The sequence below is a fragment of the Netta rufina genome, assembly GCF_964035555.1.
Source record: "Netta rufina genome assembly, chromosome: Z".
NCBI classification, from domain to species: Eukaryota; Metazoa; Chordata; class Aves; order Anseriformes; family Anatidae; genus Netta; species Netta rufina.
The window spans coordinates 15,108,848-15,127,660 of NC_140126.1; the positions used below are offsets into that span (position 1 = coordinate 15,108,848).

At 42.6% G+C, this 18,813-nt stretch overlaps 1 protein-coding gene across 2 annotated transcripts in view; it reads right to left on the bottom strand.

Annotated features, from left to right (window-relative positions):
• PLPP1 (phospholipid phosphatase 1) overlaps positions 1-18,813 on the bottom strand; it is a 59,125-nt gene that overhangs the window by 34,244 nt on the left and 6,068 nt on the right. Inside the window, exon 2 of one of the 2 annotated variants that reach the window (XM_084305489.1) lies at positions 10,520-10,674. The exons of the other annotated variant lie outside the window; for it this stretch is intronic. Within the exon in view, the coding sequence (XP_084161615.1) occupies positions 10,520-10,674 (155 nt within the window). The remainder of the gene's footprint in view (positions 1-10,519; positions 10,675-18,813) is intronic. 2 annotated transcript variants of the gene reach the window in all.

Genomic DNA, 18,813 nt, shown 5'->3' on the forward strand with positions numbered 1-18,813 from the left:
GAGTAAACAGTTTAGTGACAGCCACCGAGTGGCTCAATTTGCTGCTGCTGCCACAATTACCCACTCCTCCTTTACGTTGCAGTGAGCAGCAGCTGCCCCTGGCCAGCTTTGGAAAGCAGGAGAGCAGAAACTGCATTTCGTGAAAGCAGAAGAGGGGTGGCTCCTCGGGGAGTGCAAGTGCAGAGGGAGATTTCAGGAAGGAGCAGGGGAAGGATGACAAGGTGAGCATGCAGCCTCCTCACTCCAGGCACACTGGTTAGGTCCCAGGAATAACGTGGTCACTGCACACACCCAACAGCCTCGGGGCTTGGAGGTTTCGTTCCCGTTTTCCATCAAAAGGAGTTTCTGTCATCTTAAGGACAAGATGAAGGCACACCATGGACTGTGCACCAGGAGACCTGCAACACTAATTGAAGCTAGGCATTTGAATGGCAGAGTTTAAGAGAAGTTCACAAGAGGATACAAACTCTTACCAAGGCATTTTTAAAACCCTGATCCTCTGTCTGAAGCTCAAAGATTGCAGGCACTGCTCCTACAGGGATGAATAACCTCAGAAGGATGTGACTGTATGGAAGAAGAGAAATGGGAGACCACCAAGAACCTTCACTAAGTCTTCAACTTAGGGATTTACAAGCTGAAGAGAACTTGATTTTGTGCTCGAAATACGGTAGCATCACACAAAATGCATACCAGATGAGAGCTGGACAAAGAAAAAGTCATTTTGGGGAAGACCCTCCTCCTTATATACCAGTTAGGGATCACAAGGATGAAAGACGGGCTCCGTCCTGCCTACAGGAGAGATGCCACCGTGATCACACTTCCCTCCTCAGGACCTTTGTGTCAGGGCACAGCCCAGCTTTCTCTTCCCACATACATACCAGCCACCCCCAGGTAAGTGTCTACAAACAAAGATAATATAGAAAGGACAGAGAAGATGACATCGGGAAGAAAAAATATCAAATGCTGCAAAAAATTAGGGAGTAGGGAAGGAGTAGAGCTCAGAGTTATAGCCAAACTTCACAAAAGTGAAAGAGAAAACACTGGACACTTCCCAAACTCCTTCCCCCTTGAATCTCCACTCGGGAAGCCCTCCAAACAAAGTCCAACTCGTGGTGCAGACACAGATGAGGAACACGGTGGTTACGCCAATGTTTCGCTCCAGCTTTTGCTGTTTACGTCACAGAGAAGTGACTTTTAAACAAACGCTTCAGTTTCAAAACTGAGAGGGAAGAATGAATGACAAGCCAGTGACTCATGAGGTGAAAACTTCCTCGAGGCAACCTGAGAGTGACGCAGTGCTGGGACACAGCTGAGTAGCTCGGGGCTTGTTGCAGTGCCCATCACTCAGAATCAAACACGCGCTGCACTGCTCCACTTACACAAATCCAAGCTTCCTGCCACTTCCAGGGAGGAGAAAAGCCCTGCCATTGTGAAGAGGGGTTGTTTCCAGATCCATGCCAGGGGGACTACAACTGATCTGGCTCTGGAAGCCATCCAGGCACACCGACCGAGCAGAGGAGGGACAGCAGGACGGGCTGAGAGCCAAGCCAGAGCCTCTCCAAAACACTGAGCCATTCAGACAGCAGCCAGCACGCTGCCCCGGGAGCTGGGCTGTGCAGGACAGTGCAAAAGCAGCCCTTCTTCCAGGGAAAGAAAAAGAAAACATAACAAAACAACAAAAAAATACTAGCGTTCCTTGATCCTAATAGCAAGGATAGCAGGGATTTGGAAGACATCACAGCCCAGCTCTCACTTCTGCCTTGCTCCGTGGTGGTGTTACAGCAGCACGCCTGCACATCAGCTGCAGATCAGTGTTTAGCTGCCTTGTGCGAGGGAGGAGGCAGAAGTAGCGTGCAGCCACGAGGGAAGGTGCTGCTTGTCAACACGAGGCCATGATGCATTTCCAACACCATTTATTCCATAGAAGTATGATGGAACAAGGGGTGTTTTTGCCCTAGACACACACTAACAAAAAGATTCAAGACTTCTTTAGATCTCAAGGTTAAAAATGAGGACTGATATGTGACTGATAAAATGGACTGATAAAATAAGGCTGATTTTTTACAGGATTTTCTCTTTCAAAGTTGGTAGTTTCCAATCATCCCTGTAAAGCAGTCACTCACACAATTAAGCTCAGCCTACAAACACAAACCACAGCATCCCAGAATTGCTGAGGCTGGCAGGGGCCTCTGGGTCCATTCAGCCCAACCCCTGCCCAAGCAGGGACACCCAGAGCAGGTTGCCCAGGACCACGTCCAGGCAGCTACCAAAACCCAACACCTCTGCTCTCCTAGGCGTTGTCACTGGCATGTCACCAGCTGTGTATCATCCCTTTTAAAGACCTGCTTTATGATTAATGGCATGAAGGTGGCTTCATCCCCACTTCCTCCTACCCCCACCTTACTGCTCCAAATTCTCATGGCTGGAAAGGAGGCAAGTTTCTGGAGGGCTCGGGTTATGTTTTAAAAGTGTTTGTTTTTTTTCCTTGCAAAGAGAAGTTGTTTGAAATGTGTGCTCACTCTTCAGCAATACTGAGATTCTGCTCTGATTAGTCTGTAATGGCTTGCAGCACTGTCCTGTATCAAGAGCATGCAAACAGAATAGTTAAATAAACAACAAACTTGGTGTTTGCTTTGCATTTTAAGCTACTAGGAACCAGCTAAAATAAGTTAGACTGCCCTTTTTCACAGCTTCTCTCCATCACTCAAGTGCTGAGGTGCATCTTCATCTGTCTGATGTTCCACTGCTCGTGTTTGTTAGACCAAGAGTCGCGTAATAAAGCAATGAAGAGCATGGTAAAAGAACTCACATTTCACCCTAGCACTCAGAACGTCTCCCCAGGCTTAAGAGAGAGAAGGACTCTGATCTTCCTGAGCTATAATCCTTCAAGCAGTATTACCGAGACAACATATGAAGTATTACGCAGTCATTTGTGTCCAGCAGTGGACTACTGACAGACCAGCACTAGGTATGAAAGCATATAATGGGTTGCTCCATGGAGCTTTGAGGGAAGTACTACACCTACACCTGAAGGCCACTGAGTATGGGGAAGAACATCCATTAATTATGGGAGTCACAGACAGTTTCCTGAAGTCATAACCAGCAACGCTCAAATAAGAAAGCCAGTAGCTTTGAGTCAGAAAGCACGATTTCGTTGAGACAGTCTTAAAAAGTTTGATATTTACCTACAATTAATCCAAAGAGCTATGCTGTGTAACATAACGCTGTTAAAAATTTTATACAGTTTGTTACATGCAATATTTTTTTTTCCAGTTTCTTCCAGTTGTAACTGATTAAAGAAACAATTGCAACAGACTTATCTTCTTGTTCTGAGCATGTCTCAGTGCTGAAAGGAGACATGTTCCATTAAAAGCTGGCGCAGAAGTTTTAGTTTCCAAAAGCCAGCTTACTGGCAGTTTTATCAGATTGATCTAATACTATCAAACTGAAACCTTCAGTCAACAGAACTACATTTGCTATTTACCATTCGCACAGTCCAAGGCAGTTGCTAATCAGTAACCAAAAAGACATCAAGAGCCAGTAAAGCACTCTCCCGGGGTCTACAGCTACCCCCTCAAAACACGCTCCATACAGCAGGTTTAATTTACTTCTTTTAAATACACATTGATTGGTTTCACTGTTAGCTGGTTTAGAGGGGAAGGGAGCAAAGGAGAAGTCAGAATAGGGAGACAACAGCAACCCCTGTTTCTGGCAAGCAAAACCATTGAGAAAATGCACCGTAACTGAGGGTTTTGCTGTTTTAAGTGACTGAGTTTGTTTAGAAAAATAAACAAATCCCACATAAACAAGCCTGACACTTAGATCGAAATCCCTTCAAACACAGACCTTTAGTACTTCTGCAGTATAAGTACACATCCCTCCAAGATAAAAGACAGAAATACACAGTTCAGCTTTCATACAAACACAAAAATACAAGCAACACAACTGGCATAATGTCTGAACAAGGCAAAGCCTCTCACTGTAATAAGCACAAAGTTAGTTAGCCCTATATTGTGATGGACTTTTTTTTTAAAAAAAACCTGAAAGATACCATCATTTCAGAGGACAGGCATAACAAAAATTAACAGAATTTTACACCTGTTGCAGGATAAGCCTACCTAGACATGAGATGTATCCACCTGGAAGTATCAAGGTTATTTATCAAGGAATAGTAGTAAAAAATCAGCAGCAAATCACTGGGCAGTAGGGGTGAATGCTACATCTTGCACAATCACACTGCCACACTATGTTAAAAGAAAGGCCCTGCTTTTTCTACAAATACCCATTTCCCCCTAACCAAGCTTCAAAGTGCAGAGTCTGGCAAACAAACGGGAGAATTACTAAAAACCAGCTGGACTCCGTTTTAGACAAAAGTAAGAAAAGTAATTGGATTTGTCTCTTTAGTAAGAAGTAGAGATGGCAAAGGGTCATTAAAGGCTCTCTACTGAGTACTTCTCAGATGACAATACCAAAAAAGCATCCCTGATGCGTACTTGTAAAGGTTTACAAGTCAACTGCAGCAGGGTGAAGAAATTGCCTAAAGGGAAAATGACAACAGGTATGTTAAGAGGAACTATAAGGTTGGGAGAAGGTTACTGGCAGGGTAATCTCAGGGATCAAGTCACGGAGCTAGCACTACGCAGTGTATAATTTATTAATGATTCTGGCATAACTAGCAGATGTACTGCTGACAAAGCTGGCAACTCTTTGACACACTAGAAGATCAAGGTCATCCAGTTTTGCCTGCAAAACCACTTTAAGGACAAGAGAGATGGAGATTTGTCCATTAATGAGTTCAGAGTTATGCACTTGGAGGTTAAGCTACGCAGATGAGCTCGTCATTTCAGCGTACAAGAGGGGGAAAATCGTTTCCTATGGCTGCTGTACATCAATAGAGCAGCCATTAGACAAGGCTTTTCCAAAGCACTTCTTCATGGAGCTAAAAGCTGACCGTTACCACGCAGGCTGAAAGAACATCACACTAGGATTGCATAGGGTTATTATCCCTCCTACTCTCCTCAGGAGGGACATCACTTTACATTCATCTACACTGTATGTCAGTAGCCAGATATATTGCTGTCCTGTCTTGACCCCTCAGGTTTTCTGCATGATATTTTGGTGAGACGATCATTTGGACCTAAAGAAAAAAAATTTTGCTGGTTGGTTTACATTGTTTTATTTTTTAAATGCTGCTTTGTTGTCTGAGAACTTCATCTTCCAAGTCTAATTTCCAATTATTAATTGATCAACTACTGATAGAGACCTCCTTAATTCTAGGAGAGGATTAATAGGATTATAGAGGAATTATTAAGAGGAATAATAGGATTAGGAGAACAGGTGGTTGACACCAGGAAACAGTGAATACATTTCTGACAGAACAGACTTATACCTCAGTGCTTCACTAGTGGGTAGCAATAATCTAGAAAGACAAAGTTAAGGCTCTTCTTGAAGAGCTGAGAGAATAGCAGACAGCAAAGCCATCACCACTTTCAACTTATTAGCTAATGTCAACTTCATTAGAACTGCTTTAAACTAGGGAAGACCTAGATTTCCAATGGAAAAAGCGTGGTATTTGGTAAGTGGTATTTTGAGATTAAGTCCTCTTACACCAGAAATTCAAGACAGTCAAGGCAGAAGCCAAGTTAATGCTTCTCCTGTATGTTCTGTAGAGACCTGCTACTACGTTCATCAGCAAAAGCATTCATAGTATTCATCTGTACAACACTAGAAAACATGCCTGGAAACATTCATTTTACAATGACTTAGCTGAAATTTCCAAGACTTTGTTATTACCCCATGTAGCTACCTGCATTCTGGGCAGGCTGCTACTGGTCTCTCACAGCTCCTTACAGACAAGTTAGATTTTTGCTTCTCTTCTTCAGTTTTATAACAGCTCCACTTTCCATTTATGTAAAGAACTTTAAAGTTCATGAGAGCACCTAGGAAGAGCCATCAATCTTTGGTTCACCAAGAGCAACTGCTGCTTTTTGTCAATCAATTTTTGCCAGAAAAAAAGCTGTGTAAGCCATTTACTGCCTAGGGCACAGCAAATGAAAGTGTGAGCAGGTGAGCCAGAGGACAGAAGACAGACTGATCGTTATTTAAAGTAATTTAAGCAGAAGTTTCAACTCTCTCTCCCTACATCTCCCCCTATTCCTTTTTACTCTTTCATATACTTTGTCAACTAAAACCTTCAAGAACAGCTCAAACACACTGACAGCTTGGTCTTCTCATAGTTGTGACCAAACTTATCCTACAAGTTTAAAAACCCTTGCCTGAAGCTCTGTCTACTATTAGGCTGCCAATTATTTTACTCTGGTTCTTACATGGCATCTTCATCGCTGTATTAATAATTGCATCTGAAGGATTGAGAAAAGAAGTACAACCCAAAGTCTACACACTTAATAGGCAAGCTGCCACAATTTAAGATTTGCATCTGGTACAGGTGACTCATTCAAGCACAGAATGTGCTTGGTGCTCCTCTGGTATTGTTGCATCCAACTGCTCTGCAGGGCAGCCGTGCAACAGAAGGGGCTGAAGCTGGTGCAGAGGCTCAGAAGTGGCAGGTGTTGCATCCAATCTCACTCAAGACTGATCTTTTAATTAAAGTACATCACCCTACACATTACCCCTTCACACAGGGTTATTATGCTGGGTTTAAGCACAGTATTCCTCAGAATAAGCATGGTTTCAAAGACAATACTCATTTGGAGTATAGGAGGTGAGAAGTTAGTGTCAAGCAGAACTCATACCAGAAATGAAATTCATCAGCACTGCCCGAAAAGGTTTCCAGTGCAATGGAAATTATGAGAGTAGCACATTTTCCTATTTGAAAGGTTTCCTATAGTAGAGAAACTCCTGTTTAATAAATAATAAATCTATTAGTTTTAATAACTAGAGACCTAAAAATGAGAAAAGGGATGCTAATGTGCGCTCTAGTGTCAAAATGAAATTTAATTTCAATCAGTTGCAAAAGTATCAGCAGTGGGCCATAAAAAAAGTTATCACAGCAAAAAATGAAACACGTATCTCCACCAATCTGAGTCTTACAATGGCTTAATTTCAGTTCCCTGCTTTATCAGTCTTTACCACAATTGTAACTACATTTGTCCCTTGAGAAACATGAGTTAGCCCAGTAAGTGCTTGTATCATTAATCAGATAGGAACTCTCAATTGAAGTTTCACTGAAAAATGGATCCCTTTCATAAACACAGCAAAGTTTCACTTCTTTTGTCAGAAAAGAAATCAATAGGTGGCCTCCAAACCTCCAAAACTTTCCTTTGTAGGAAGGAAAACTGACAGCCAGATACTGATGCATATGGTGGAAGGACATATTTCTGAAAACTTTAAGTCTAATTGGTCAAAGAAACAAAACTAAGTGGCTTCCTTTTGGGAAGGCTTTGTGATACTGAAAACAGCAACCTCTGCCAAACCAAACAAAGACTTTGTTCTGTTTTATGAAGTAAAAGACTAAGTGATGTGGCAGGGGGCATTGGAGTTAGGTGACCTTTAAGGTCCCTTCCAATCCAAACCGTTCTGTGACACAACTTGAGTGCACGTCTTCAAGGAGGATAAATTGAGTTCCAGACCCACGACATTCCTTTCACTCAAAGGAAGGAGTCCCAAGCAGCGGATTTAAGAAAAGCTGCATAAGTGCCCCTGAAGGCAGCGGGTCTAAGAATGAGGACTGGGGGAAGAGAAAATTGATTTGTAGGTCAGGTCACCAGAAAAGACCAACTGATGGAGCACATGCAAATGGGCATGGTTAGAGCTTACCACAAGAGAGACATTGACACACTTTGTCATTGTTCCTTCTACATAAAACTAGACTTCTTAACGATGGAATATCTATGCCCTACTCATTATTGTACATTTGGTGGTTTTTTTGGTTGTTGGGTTGCACGCACACGCCTTTGAAGTTATTTTATGTTCCACTACAGGCCTATCCTACCAACTGAAACAGACAAGACCTCTCATTATTATTATGCAAGAAAGATGTTGAGGCCATTTCTTACTGGATTCTGAAGATAAGCAATCTTTTAGTGCAGCAAGGAACATACTCATAATATTTCAAGCTATTCTGCTTAGATTTCTTGAGGCTTTGGTGGCTAAAGACTAAATAACTGGATCAGGGATACCTCTACATTGTTGAGTGCTAGAGGGAAGGCCTATAACCACTTTACTCCTCAATTAACCATTCATTTTTCACATTTCAGATATGTTTCCCTTTACTTCCCTCAACTTCTTACCACAAGTTCTTCTTTCTTGTAATGAGACAAAGCTGAGATTAAGTCCAATGTAGGAACAAGAGTCTGATGTGAGAACAAAGTTTGCACAAAAGACCTATTTATGAACTCTCTTTGCACGGTACTAGACCCTACTTTTAGCATCAACTCCTTTATTAAAAAGCCTGGTCCTTCCACAAGACTCTCATCTCAGGATAACATTTGGACTAGATGTGGGATAATGAGAACTACTGTTCAATAAGCTCTCATGAACCAGCTTTGACCCTGTTGAAGGTATTGATTCAAAACATACCACTTCCAAAAACTTTAGCTGCCCTGAAAACAGGTCTCAAGCCTCCATTGAGACAGTCAATGGAGGCAGCAAGAATCCTCCATTGAGACAGCAAGAATCAGCCTGGATATCTGATTCTCCTGTTCTCTGCCTTGTCAACTTTTTCCTTCCATTCTGACTAAAAGCAATATTGAAGTTAGAAAGCATTCAGCTGGAATCCACTTGAAATTCAGTAATTGATAAAAACCTATTTCTTTGGCTCCCTAGTTCTACAGCTCACCCTAGTCCTTAAGTTCTCAGTAAGCACAAAGGCTGTTTTTCACCCTTTGCAAGGGGCTGAAGAACTGCCTACAGACATTTCCAGAACTGTTTCCACAACCCGATTCTCCTCCCCTTCCAAGTTTCAGCAGTGAAGTACAATTACAATTTAAATATCCATTGTTCTGACAGGGTCCCAGCCGTTTCAGAGGCAGATTCTTTTTTACTCAGTGCAGAGTAGTTTAATTTTGGTTTTATCCTACAGTAACTTCCATCATTCTCAGAAAGAGGTGTTTTACAAGGAGCTCATCAGCTACAGAACTTGGAAGCATCACAAACTTAATCCAAGCCAACTAATAGGCATCAGTTAAGACTTCTTGCATTAGTAGACCAACACTTAAGAGAACAAGGTGGGGGAATCTAAAACCAGAACTAATAAAACCAGTTAGGTTACTGCGTTACCTACACACAGCAGTAATATACCTCTGCTACAAAGACTGCCTTTCTCTCACTAGATCACAGGAAACCTGTGTTACTTTATGGTTTGTACATGTTCAAATTGAAACAGAATCAATCTGGATAACAGGTATTGTTGTTGCAAACCTAAAAATGCTTTAGATTTTGACAGTCTTTCTCCCCCTTCCCTCCCCCCCCCCAAAAAAAAAAAACAAACACAAACCATAGGCCAGAAATGATGGATACAGTTATATATTCTAATTCCCTGCACCAAGGCACTGTAAGTTTGCTGTGCAAATCCTACACATGTACATTAGAGGACTTAACTGAAAAGCTTCAGACAACTATTTTCCTCAAAAATTGAACTAAATACTAATGGTAACAATTGTTGTGTTGACCTTACTTTTACTGAAGAGGAACAAACCTTTAACAAACAAACATTGAAAGCAAAATTTGAGTAAAAAAAGCACATGTATAGGTTCTACAGATATCTGGTGACTTGTTTTAAATGGCTACTTCTACCTTCTAACCAGTTTAATATGTGCAGAGACAAGATGAAACTCCAGGCCAGAGACTTCTGAATAGTTAGATTTTGGCTCTCTAAACCAGCTCAAACCTTACTAAAATTTGGATACAATCAGGCTTAAAGTATTGTTAACAGAACTACCGCAGAGTTGAATTCTTCTTTATTAAAATCATGTGGTCTTGAAAACAGAGCCTCTTTTCTGTAAGCATCTGGATTTTCAGCCTCTGTATCCCACTTTTGAAGGTTTAAGGAATTGTTACACTTTTTAAACAACAAAAAAACACCACCGAGTTCAAATTAGACTTATTTCTGTAGAAAGCATACAGAACCAACACTTGCTAATTGCAGGTTTGCATGCTCTGCTAAAGTGGAAGTCTTATCACCATAAATATTTATCAGAGTAACCCATTCTGAACAGAAGACAGATGTATTCATTTCTTAGCAATATGGAACCTGTCGTGTTTTTCTCCCCAAAGATAACAATCGAGGCTCACTAAGATGCAGCAAATCCTCATCTCCAATTTTTCTGTTCCTGAGGCAAATGAGATTATACAGACACTGCTAGTTAGAAATTAGCTCCAGATTTTCTGTGCAAACAGAAAGTAGCCAACTGCACCTTTCACATGTATACGACTATACATACATTTGGGACTTTGCCTTTATAACCTCTCCTCCTGGCTTCAGCTCAGTCACAGTGCTGTAATCCTAGAAGGCATACATTTTACTCCCATCACCAAAGCTCCCTATATATTAGCTACTTACAGAGAAAATGGGCAGGGTGAACCCCACTGTGTAGAGGACAGTGGATGTGATGGTACTGTCATGGAACGGATACTTGATGCTGTCATCATTACAGAAAAAGCCTCTCTGATACGGTTTTATTTTGGCCAAGTTTAGAACACCAAGGGGTAAGCCAGCTGTTGGGGGAAGGAAAACAAAAAACACAAGAAAAGAAATACATATGGTTAAATCAAAAAAAAAAAAAAAAAAAAAACAAAAACATTCTTAAACATGCATGGAGGAAACTAGGAAACTACCAAACATGCAAAACTCAAGTTTCCCAGGTCAGAGCAAATTATCATGCAGCATACACACTTAGAAAACGATTTTTACAGAAATTTTATACATCTGCTTCAGAAAGACCTTGATATTACCCCACCAGATAGAGAAGTTAAGCACAGAACTCCAAGTCCTTTCATCAGACAGAGTTGCCACACACACTGAACCAAGATTATGCTTAAGGACAGCATTTGCCACTCACATGACCAGCTAGTTAGCGAGGGCAGTCTGTGCCCTTCTGTGCCCTCTCCACCCCATGACATTGGCTCATATCTGAATTACCAGCCTTGTTCTACACACTAATCTGGTCAGTGCTTACAGAAAACAAGGGGGAAAAAAAAAGTATTTTTCTTTTGAGTAGGGGAGTTAAAGATTTCATGCAAGTGTTTTTCCATGCAGGTAAGGAGAGCAAGAGAACTTCAGAGACATCAGCAGGAAACATGGGCACTTTGAATGGACTGCGTCTAACAGCAATGAGGTTTTTAATTTTACAAGGTGCATTTACATGAATTTGGTTCACTTCAGAAGACTTCTGCATGCACATAACAATGAATTTTAACATGAAAACAGAGACTCGGGTCCGAATGACAGCTGAACTTACTCTGAACTTACTCTGCACATATAACGCATTAACTTATGTCCTCTCCTAAATTCACTCCCAGCATGCTAGCAGTCATACCCTAAAGAAGCCATCAAGATGTCTGAAAGATACATTTGTCTGGACTTGATTTCTGCCAAAGTAAGAATTAGCTGGAGAATAGGCTTCGCAGGAGCAGTCAGCTTAGGAAGCTCAAGTTTGCCGTCTTACTTCCAAGTTTCCCCCTTTCCCTTGGTCCCCTGAAAAAGTAGTGGATCACCAGTGTATAATGAAGAACTGTTAAAAGCCCAAACCAAAAAAAAGCTAGACTTTTTGCTTAAAAGAAGATGAAAGAGGTAAACTAAGCTTTCCATGTTAAGTGAATGGTGGGGAAAATACAAGTCTTGTCTATTGCAACCTCCATGTAAACTAGGAGTGCAACTACAGAAGCAGCAAAGACTACTTGTGATATAAACAAGCCTCAGAACAAAAACACCTCAAGACGTTCACTTCAGTAGAGTCTGCTTTGATTTTGGTGGCACTCATTATGGCAACAGTATCAGGGAAATCGCCTCTTAAAGGCCTTTTAAATAAACTTACTCCTATATGCTTCATTAGAAGGAAAGGTATCAAGAGTGGAGAAATCTGTTCCACAAAGCACCTGAAATCCTGAGGACTGTCACACTTCACTTGAAAGGCAGAGGCCCTGGTGCAGCAGATCACTTCAGCAGATGCTTTAACATCTCATAAGATGGAAGCACTTCTTGAAGCTGAAGCACCAGCCTTTTGGTGAAGTATGATACCTCCTAATCAATCGCATCTAGAGCCCTCTCCCTCCTCTGCTCGGACAGCTGAGCAAGAAGCAGTGCAAGCAGACTCAGCCCGTTGAGCACAAAGGAAGTCACACTGAAGAACTCAAGAGTTCGCTCAGAGTGGATCAAAGGAGGTTGCTGCATGGCAGTCTGGAGCCCATTTTCAGCTCTCCGAGGCCGTGGCAAGATTCCACTGATGTAAGTCAGAGCCCACGTTTCCTGTCCTCGTCTCTGGCGCGCCGTACCCAGAGTCAAGCCACGGCTTTGCCGGCTCGCTGTCCTAGTTCATGCAGTCCTATCTTCTCAAATAGGCCGCACCAAAATACCACCAAAGAGGTCGTGTGTGGAAGTGTCACAACCTCATCGTCTATTTAAGCAGCAGCTTGTGGTCTTCAGAAGCTGACTACTATAGACACAAGGATGCATTTTGTGAGAAAAGCTGCTATAACTTAACACCCAGAAGTAGTTACTCCTTTACCACACGATTTCTGTCCGTTACATTTCTAGATCAAACTTTTTTAAGCCACTGTTGTCAGCTTTTTACTTTTTTTTTTTTTTGCCTTTGGTTTTGTTTCTGGGTGTTTGGGTTTAGCCTGTCTTAGTGAACTTATCACCTTTGTCAGCTGCCGAAATATGTTCTCCAAGTGCTCTCGTCAGAAGCTAGAAGCCCCTCCAGCAGAGCTCACTTACGAACACGGCAGGATCCTTAGCTCACCGATTCCAGGTTTCGTGCCACCAGCGCTCACAGTTTTACGGTTCTGGGTCATGGTGGTTTGCTTGTTTTTAACAAAAAAAATCTTTAGGAATTGGAAGAGAGACATTACATGAGTGTACGTAAGAAGGGACCTGAACAGTTTGACAAGCAGTGTTTTAAGCCTTCCAGCAAAACAAACTTTCTTTTGAATAGTTTTTTTGTTGTTGTTGTGTAATTGCAGTAGGAGAGAATTACTCACTCTGTAACCTAGTTAAGACAGAAGCTTGAGGGCTTTTTATTGTTTAGTTTTTTTCCAATTAAGGCGAATTCCTGACAGTGTTATTAATTTTTATTGAGCTAAGAGAAGTTCAGTTTTCATTAAACTACAAGGAAAGGAACTCAAAATTCAGCTCTCTTCATCTGAAGAAATAACTTTATGTTAAATCTGTTTGTAAGAACTCATTTGTCAGAACTACTTTTGCTTGACAAGAGTCATCCGAATTTTTCTGATGCTCCTACATTCAGCCATTCCTTCTGACATTTCTAGGTTTGCGTAGTGGTTAAATCAAAGTGATTAAGTTACATTGTTAGAAGTGTTTTTAAGTACTAAATAAACTATGTCATCTAGAGTTGACATTAAGAAATAATTTCTTATTTTCAGCCAGGAAACACTGGGAAGTGGCAGGGTGGGGAGGAAGGGCAGTGAACGAGGGGCACAGCTTCACAATGGTGACTGCAAAATTTGTTTGTGCAGTCCAGAGCAAGAGAACATGAGGAACCCGAAGCTGGGTGGGCTTCCTACACTGACTGCCCATGGGAAAGGAACAGCAGCATTTTTCCCATTGCTCATTCTGAAGCGTGGGAAGATCCCACCGGGTACACACAGACAAAGAGCCCTGCAGTTTCCACACCAGAAGCAAACAGTAGTGTACGTGGCAGACCAGTATCACCATGGCAGGTGCCAAGCTGCCCCACGACCTTTATGCAGGCTGACTGAAGCTGAACTTTGAGGAATGCACATCCGTGAGGGTCCATTAGCTGTTTCCTCCAGTTGGTAAGGATCACCAAGATCTAAGGAAAGATTAGAAGGCTACGAGGCAGTATCATACACCAGCCCTCGTGCCCTGCCCTCTTTACAAGGTTCCTCTTCCTCTTTACCTAGCCAGAAGCAGCAACCTCTGAGGGTGCTCTTCTGAGCTAGGCAACCCACACCTTTCTTACGGGATCCTAATGGCTGGGTTATTATCCACCTCCCCCAAAACACAGCCTTCAGAGGAAGAGGATTGCTTCCCAAAGCTCTTCAGGCTCAGAAGTGGAGTTTCTCTTCTCTGCTACTTTGCTTAATTGATCTGGTCAACTGCTTGTCACCAACAGACCCCAGAGGTTGCTCTGCGAGCTAGCAGCAAGAAACAGGGGCAGCTCTGAATTGCTCACCTGGTTCTAACACACGTGCTGTGGCTGACCCTCAAAAGCTTCAGAAGTAGCAGCAAAGTTGAATAGGAAAAAGGCCTGTAGAGATCTGAAGCTTTTAACTAATGGCAAAAGACCTCAGACGCATGGACCAGAGCAGAAAAGGGCACAGGATGGAGTTTGAAAGAGGCAAAACTCAGGACTGGAATGAGCAAGCAGGGGCTGGGGGAAGAAACAGCTCTAAGTTTTTGGCTGGAGCTATTAAGAACAGGGCAACACAAAGTTGAGCTAGCAACAGACGTTATATCAGGCTGCTCTGAGACCACAAGGAAGTTCAACTCCAGCCAGTTACAGCCTGTTTCCATTGTGAACCTAGATAATTCACAGCAGTATCAATAGCCATCAGTGAACTCTTATTTATCCATATCTGGCTGGACAACATGGTGTGACACAAAATCCTATAAGGAAGGAAGAAAGGGAAGTACAGGGTGGGAGACCAGAAAGGAAGTTACTGTTAGATTAGTTTTCCACCCACAGAAAATGAATGTCAGGAAGAAAACATGGAACGGGGAAGGTGGAGTCCTTATCTGGAAAAAAAAAATATATTGTTTAATGTAGAGAAGTGTTCTTGTATGTGTTTTATTAAGCAGCAATTCCTTCTGTTTTTATCTGTTTAAATGAAGTTCCACCATTTATCCTACATAAAAGAAGAATGATAAGCTATATTTTCATGGTATGTACTGCTGCATTGTTATTCAGACGCGTGGTATCTGCCACACTTGTGATTTTAGAGTGAAGTACCTAAGCTTAAAAGCACAGCACGGCACACTTTGGCTTTGCCAGCAAGCTACACAGGATATCACAGAGCCCCCGAAGGGCTGAGGCTGACAGGGACCCCTGGGTCCATCTGGCCCAACCCCTGCCCAAGCAGGGACACCCAGAGCAGGCTTCTCAAGGACACGTCCTGGCGTTTTTGGATATCCCCAAGGAGGAGACCCCACAGCCTGTCTGGGCAGCCTGTGCCAGGGCTCCCTCACCCGCACAGCACAGAAGGGCCCGTGGTGCTCAGATGGAGCCTCCTGTGTGCAGGGTTGTGCCCACTGCCTCCCATCCTGCCCATCACTGAGCACTTGGGAAGAGCCTGGACCTGCTGGCAGTGCCTTGCCTGATGCAGCCAAGACAGCCATTAGCTTTCTTAGCAGCAAGGGCACCTTGCTGACTCAGGTATCTTTAGACAAAGAGATGAAAAATATGCTAGCATTTATAGGCCTCTCTTACAGCTGACAGTTGCCATAACATGTAAGACCAGCAAAGAATACTGTGTGACAGCAGGTGGCTTCAGAGTCACAAAAACAGTCTTTGCATTCTGCTTATACTCCAAGAACCTTTTCCTAATAAAGGCTGTGGACACAGTTTAGAGCAGTCATGCATATTAAAGCTATTTTTTACTTTTGCTCATTACAGACTACGCATTATGTTATCCTACACCATTATCTACACCATACTATCTAGTTGGGAATCAGCTGTGGTACTATCAAAACTCCTAAAGTTTCTGGCCATGTTTTTAAGAGCAACTCAAGCCAGCCTAGACTGACCTCCCCTCCTCCTACCTCTGGCCATTTACTGTCTTACCCTGTCCTCGTAATGGTTGTAATAGCTTCTGACATTACCCTGCCTTAAAAAAAAAAAAAAAAATTTAGAAAATTCAGAGAACATAGATTTTTTCTGGAGATCTTGCTCATCTGTCTGAGTACATGACTTAAAGGTAGTAGAAAGCGTAGAACAGGAACAAGTAGCCAAGGGTGTGGAGGAAAAAAAGACTGGCCATAGCCTCAGGTCAATTTAAATGCCTCATGAAATAGCATCCCTAGCTATAAGACATTCTCCTCCCCAGTTTTAAGCAGTTCGAAGTAATTAACTACTTTTTGTAAACATCTTTTAATTAACCCAATGACCTCCTTATCTTTGGAGGTGACAACCTTCATTTGAGGCTTAGCACCACGTTGAAAGCTTTCCTGAGCTGTTGATTCCAGTTCCCCGTGGCACACGAGACCCCCACCCAGCCTTCCATCAGAAAGTTCTTCTCATTTAAGCTAACGAGTTGTCCTAGCAGCTGGGGGAAAGGCAGTTAACCTTCAAGTAACTATGGAAAATTAGAATATTCTAGCTTGATCATTAACCAAAGTCTTCCATCACGCTAATCTGAGCTCAGAAGTGCTAGTTAAGAGAAACTGGACTGGACTAAAGTGAGACTGATGTTTGTATTTCTCCACGTTTATTCTGGAGAAAAGGATCGTTAGGTTCTGCAGATGATGTTCTGACACAAAGTGAACTTTGGCCTTTGAAAAGAAATCCCCAGTTTACAACTAAACTGGGAGAAGGAAGGTGTCAAACAGGAACTAAAGCCGTACTGGAAAAATCTGTATGAAATATACCGAAAGCCAGCCTCATAACAGACCGGTAATTGGCTGCTTATTAAAAAAAATGAGTTTTCATACCATACATACTTATTTAAGAGATGATATTGTGAAATAACTCTGCATCCATACAGATGGTGTCATTCTGAGCTGAACCTCACCTAGTAACCCAGCTGGTAACTTCTACTCAGGGTGAGGGAGAACTGAGATTTTTCCTGCTCTTACACGTGTTTTTGTCGTTATTTTCAGCCAGGACAAACACGTTTGTGCATTCTAAAATGAGCAGGAAAGCAATCTGGGGCAAAGGAGGTGTGTGAGAGATGTAAAGAAACAGACAGGTCAATGTCATGCTGCTGTAGTGAATTTTGGAGAATCTGTAAAAAATAAATAAATAAATAAATAAATAAATAAAGTTCTTTGCTGAAGATTTTCTTCCATGTGCAGTGAAGAGAAAGAAATAGTCAATAGCTCTTAGGTAGGAGGCTACGGGTGTAGCAAAAACTCCCCCCAAAAAAGGAAGACAACAACTTTAAGAAGTGTTTTGACTTTTGACACTTTTGAGGGATGGACAAATGGAAGGTCAATGTTATTTTCAGCAGCTGAGATGAGGGAGTACCCTACAACTCACCTCCCAGTCAAAGCTGTCACGAACCTTCCCAGCAGAGTTTCTTAGTTCGCTACCCTGAGGAATGCAGAATGTTTCTAATACCAGCACACTGATTGCTCTGACAGTGCCTGAAGCTGCTGTACTAGGCTTCAGCAAACAAGGGAGACACGTTTCACAGACCAGACTACATCTGAATCTCACAAATAAACCCGCAGCTATAGATTAGCTGCATTTTGAGTCTTTCTGTTCACTTGCAGAAAAGCCAGGTGAGCAGCCTGGGTCAGCTAACAATTTTCACCAAATGATTCCCTACCCACACCTGATGCTTTTGGGTAAGGAAAGGCAAGGCTGGTAGAGATAGAAGGCAAGGGAAGCTTTCCTCTGAGCTGGGACAGCCTAAGCACTGAATAATTTCTAGTCCACTCATTTATTAGCAGAAATCTACACCCAGTTCTGTAGTTTTTCTGCATCCAACAGCAGAATTACTACATGGGGACACTAGTTCAAATACCTGTATGATTGACCTGTTAGAATAAGCCACAACACTTGTTTAAAAAAGAATTGGATGGACAAGTGAGGTGTGCTCCCTCACTTCTACATTTCAATGGCGTTATAACAAGATGACACAGTCAGCTTGAAGGAGCTTTTAGAAGCACCTGCTGGAGCCCAGAACCCCACAGCTGTCTCTCCTGTGAGCATCTTGGGAAGTACAAACACAAGGTGAGTGCGAGGATGTATTACTGTCTCATCTCACCCCTGTCCTATTCCTTGCACCACAAAAACCACGTGGTGCAAGAGAGCCCACTGCAGGTCAGAAGCTAAGGCCGTGTGCCCTCTGCTCGGCGCCTGGTCAGCAGGTGGAGGAGGTCCAAGCCAAACAAGCCCACAGACAACCCCCGGGAATTCAGCAGCAGCTCACCCAGCAGGGCAGAGGCCACTTGCTCTTACTCCTGACACCCAACAGAGATTTAAGACCAATGTACTAACCACTAAGCAATTAGGGGCAGAGGGGAGAAAGGATGGAAAGGGAAGTAAGTGTGGGCAGCTCCTTGCATTGCAATGCTCGAAGCAAGCTGGCTGCAGCCCGAGCAAGAGAGAGCAGGTTCTCCCACTGAAACCCTCCCTGTTTAGAAGTTAAATATTTATCACCGCCTGTACTGCGTGCCTTGTAAAAGGCTTTGACCATGTTGTGTAAAGAATTTAGAAGCCCATACGTGCACACCAAGTACACACAGCCTAAGAGAGCTTTCCTACAAACATTCCACCTATAACTGCACTTACAGACACGGAGCACAGTGCAGTGAAGGAAACCAAGCCATTAACTCTGGCAACACGGGTAAGCAATTTTTAAAAAATAATTAAATAAATGAACCGAAGTTGGTGTCAATTATAAGGCCAGTGTTCTTTCACAAAGTTATAAAGACTGAAATGGCAAGACAATTATTTCTCCACTCACTCCCACAAGATTTTTCAGATGGCT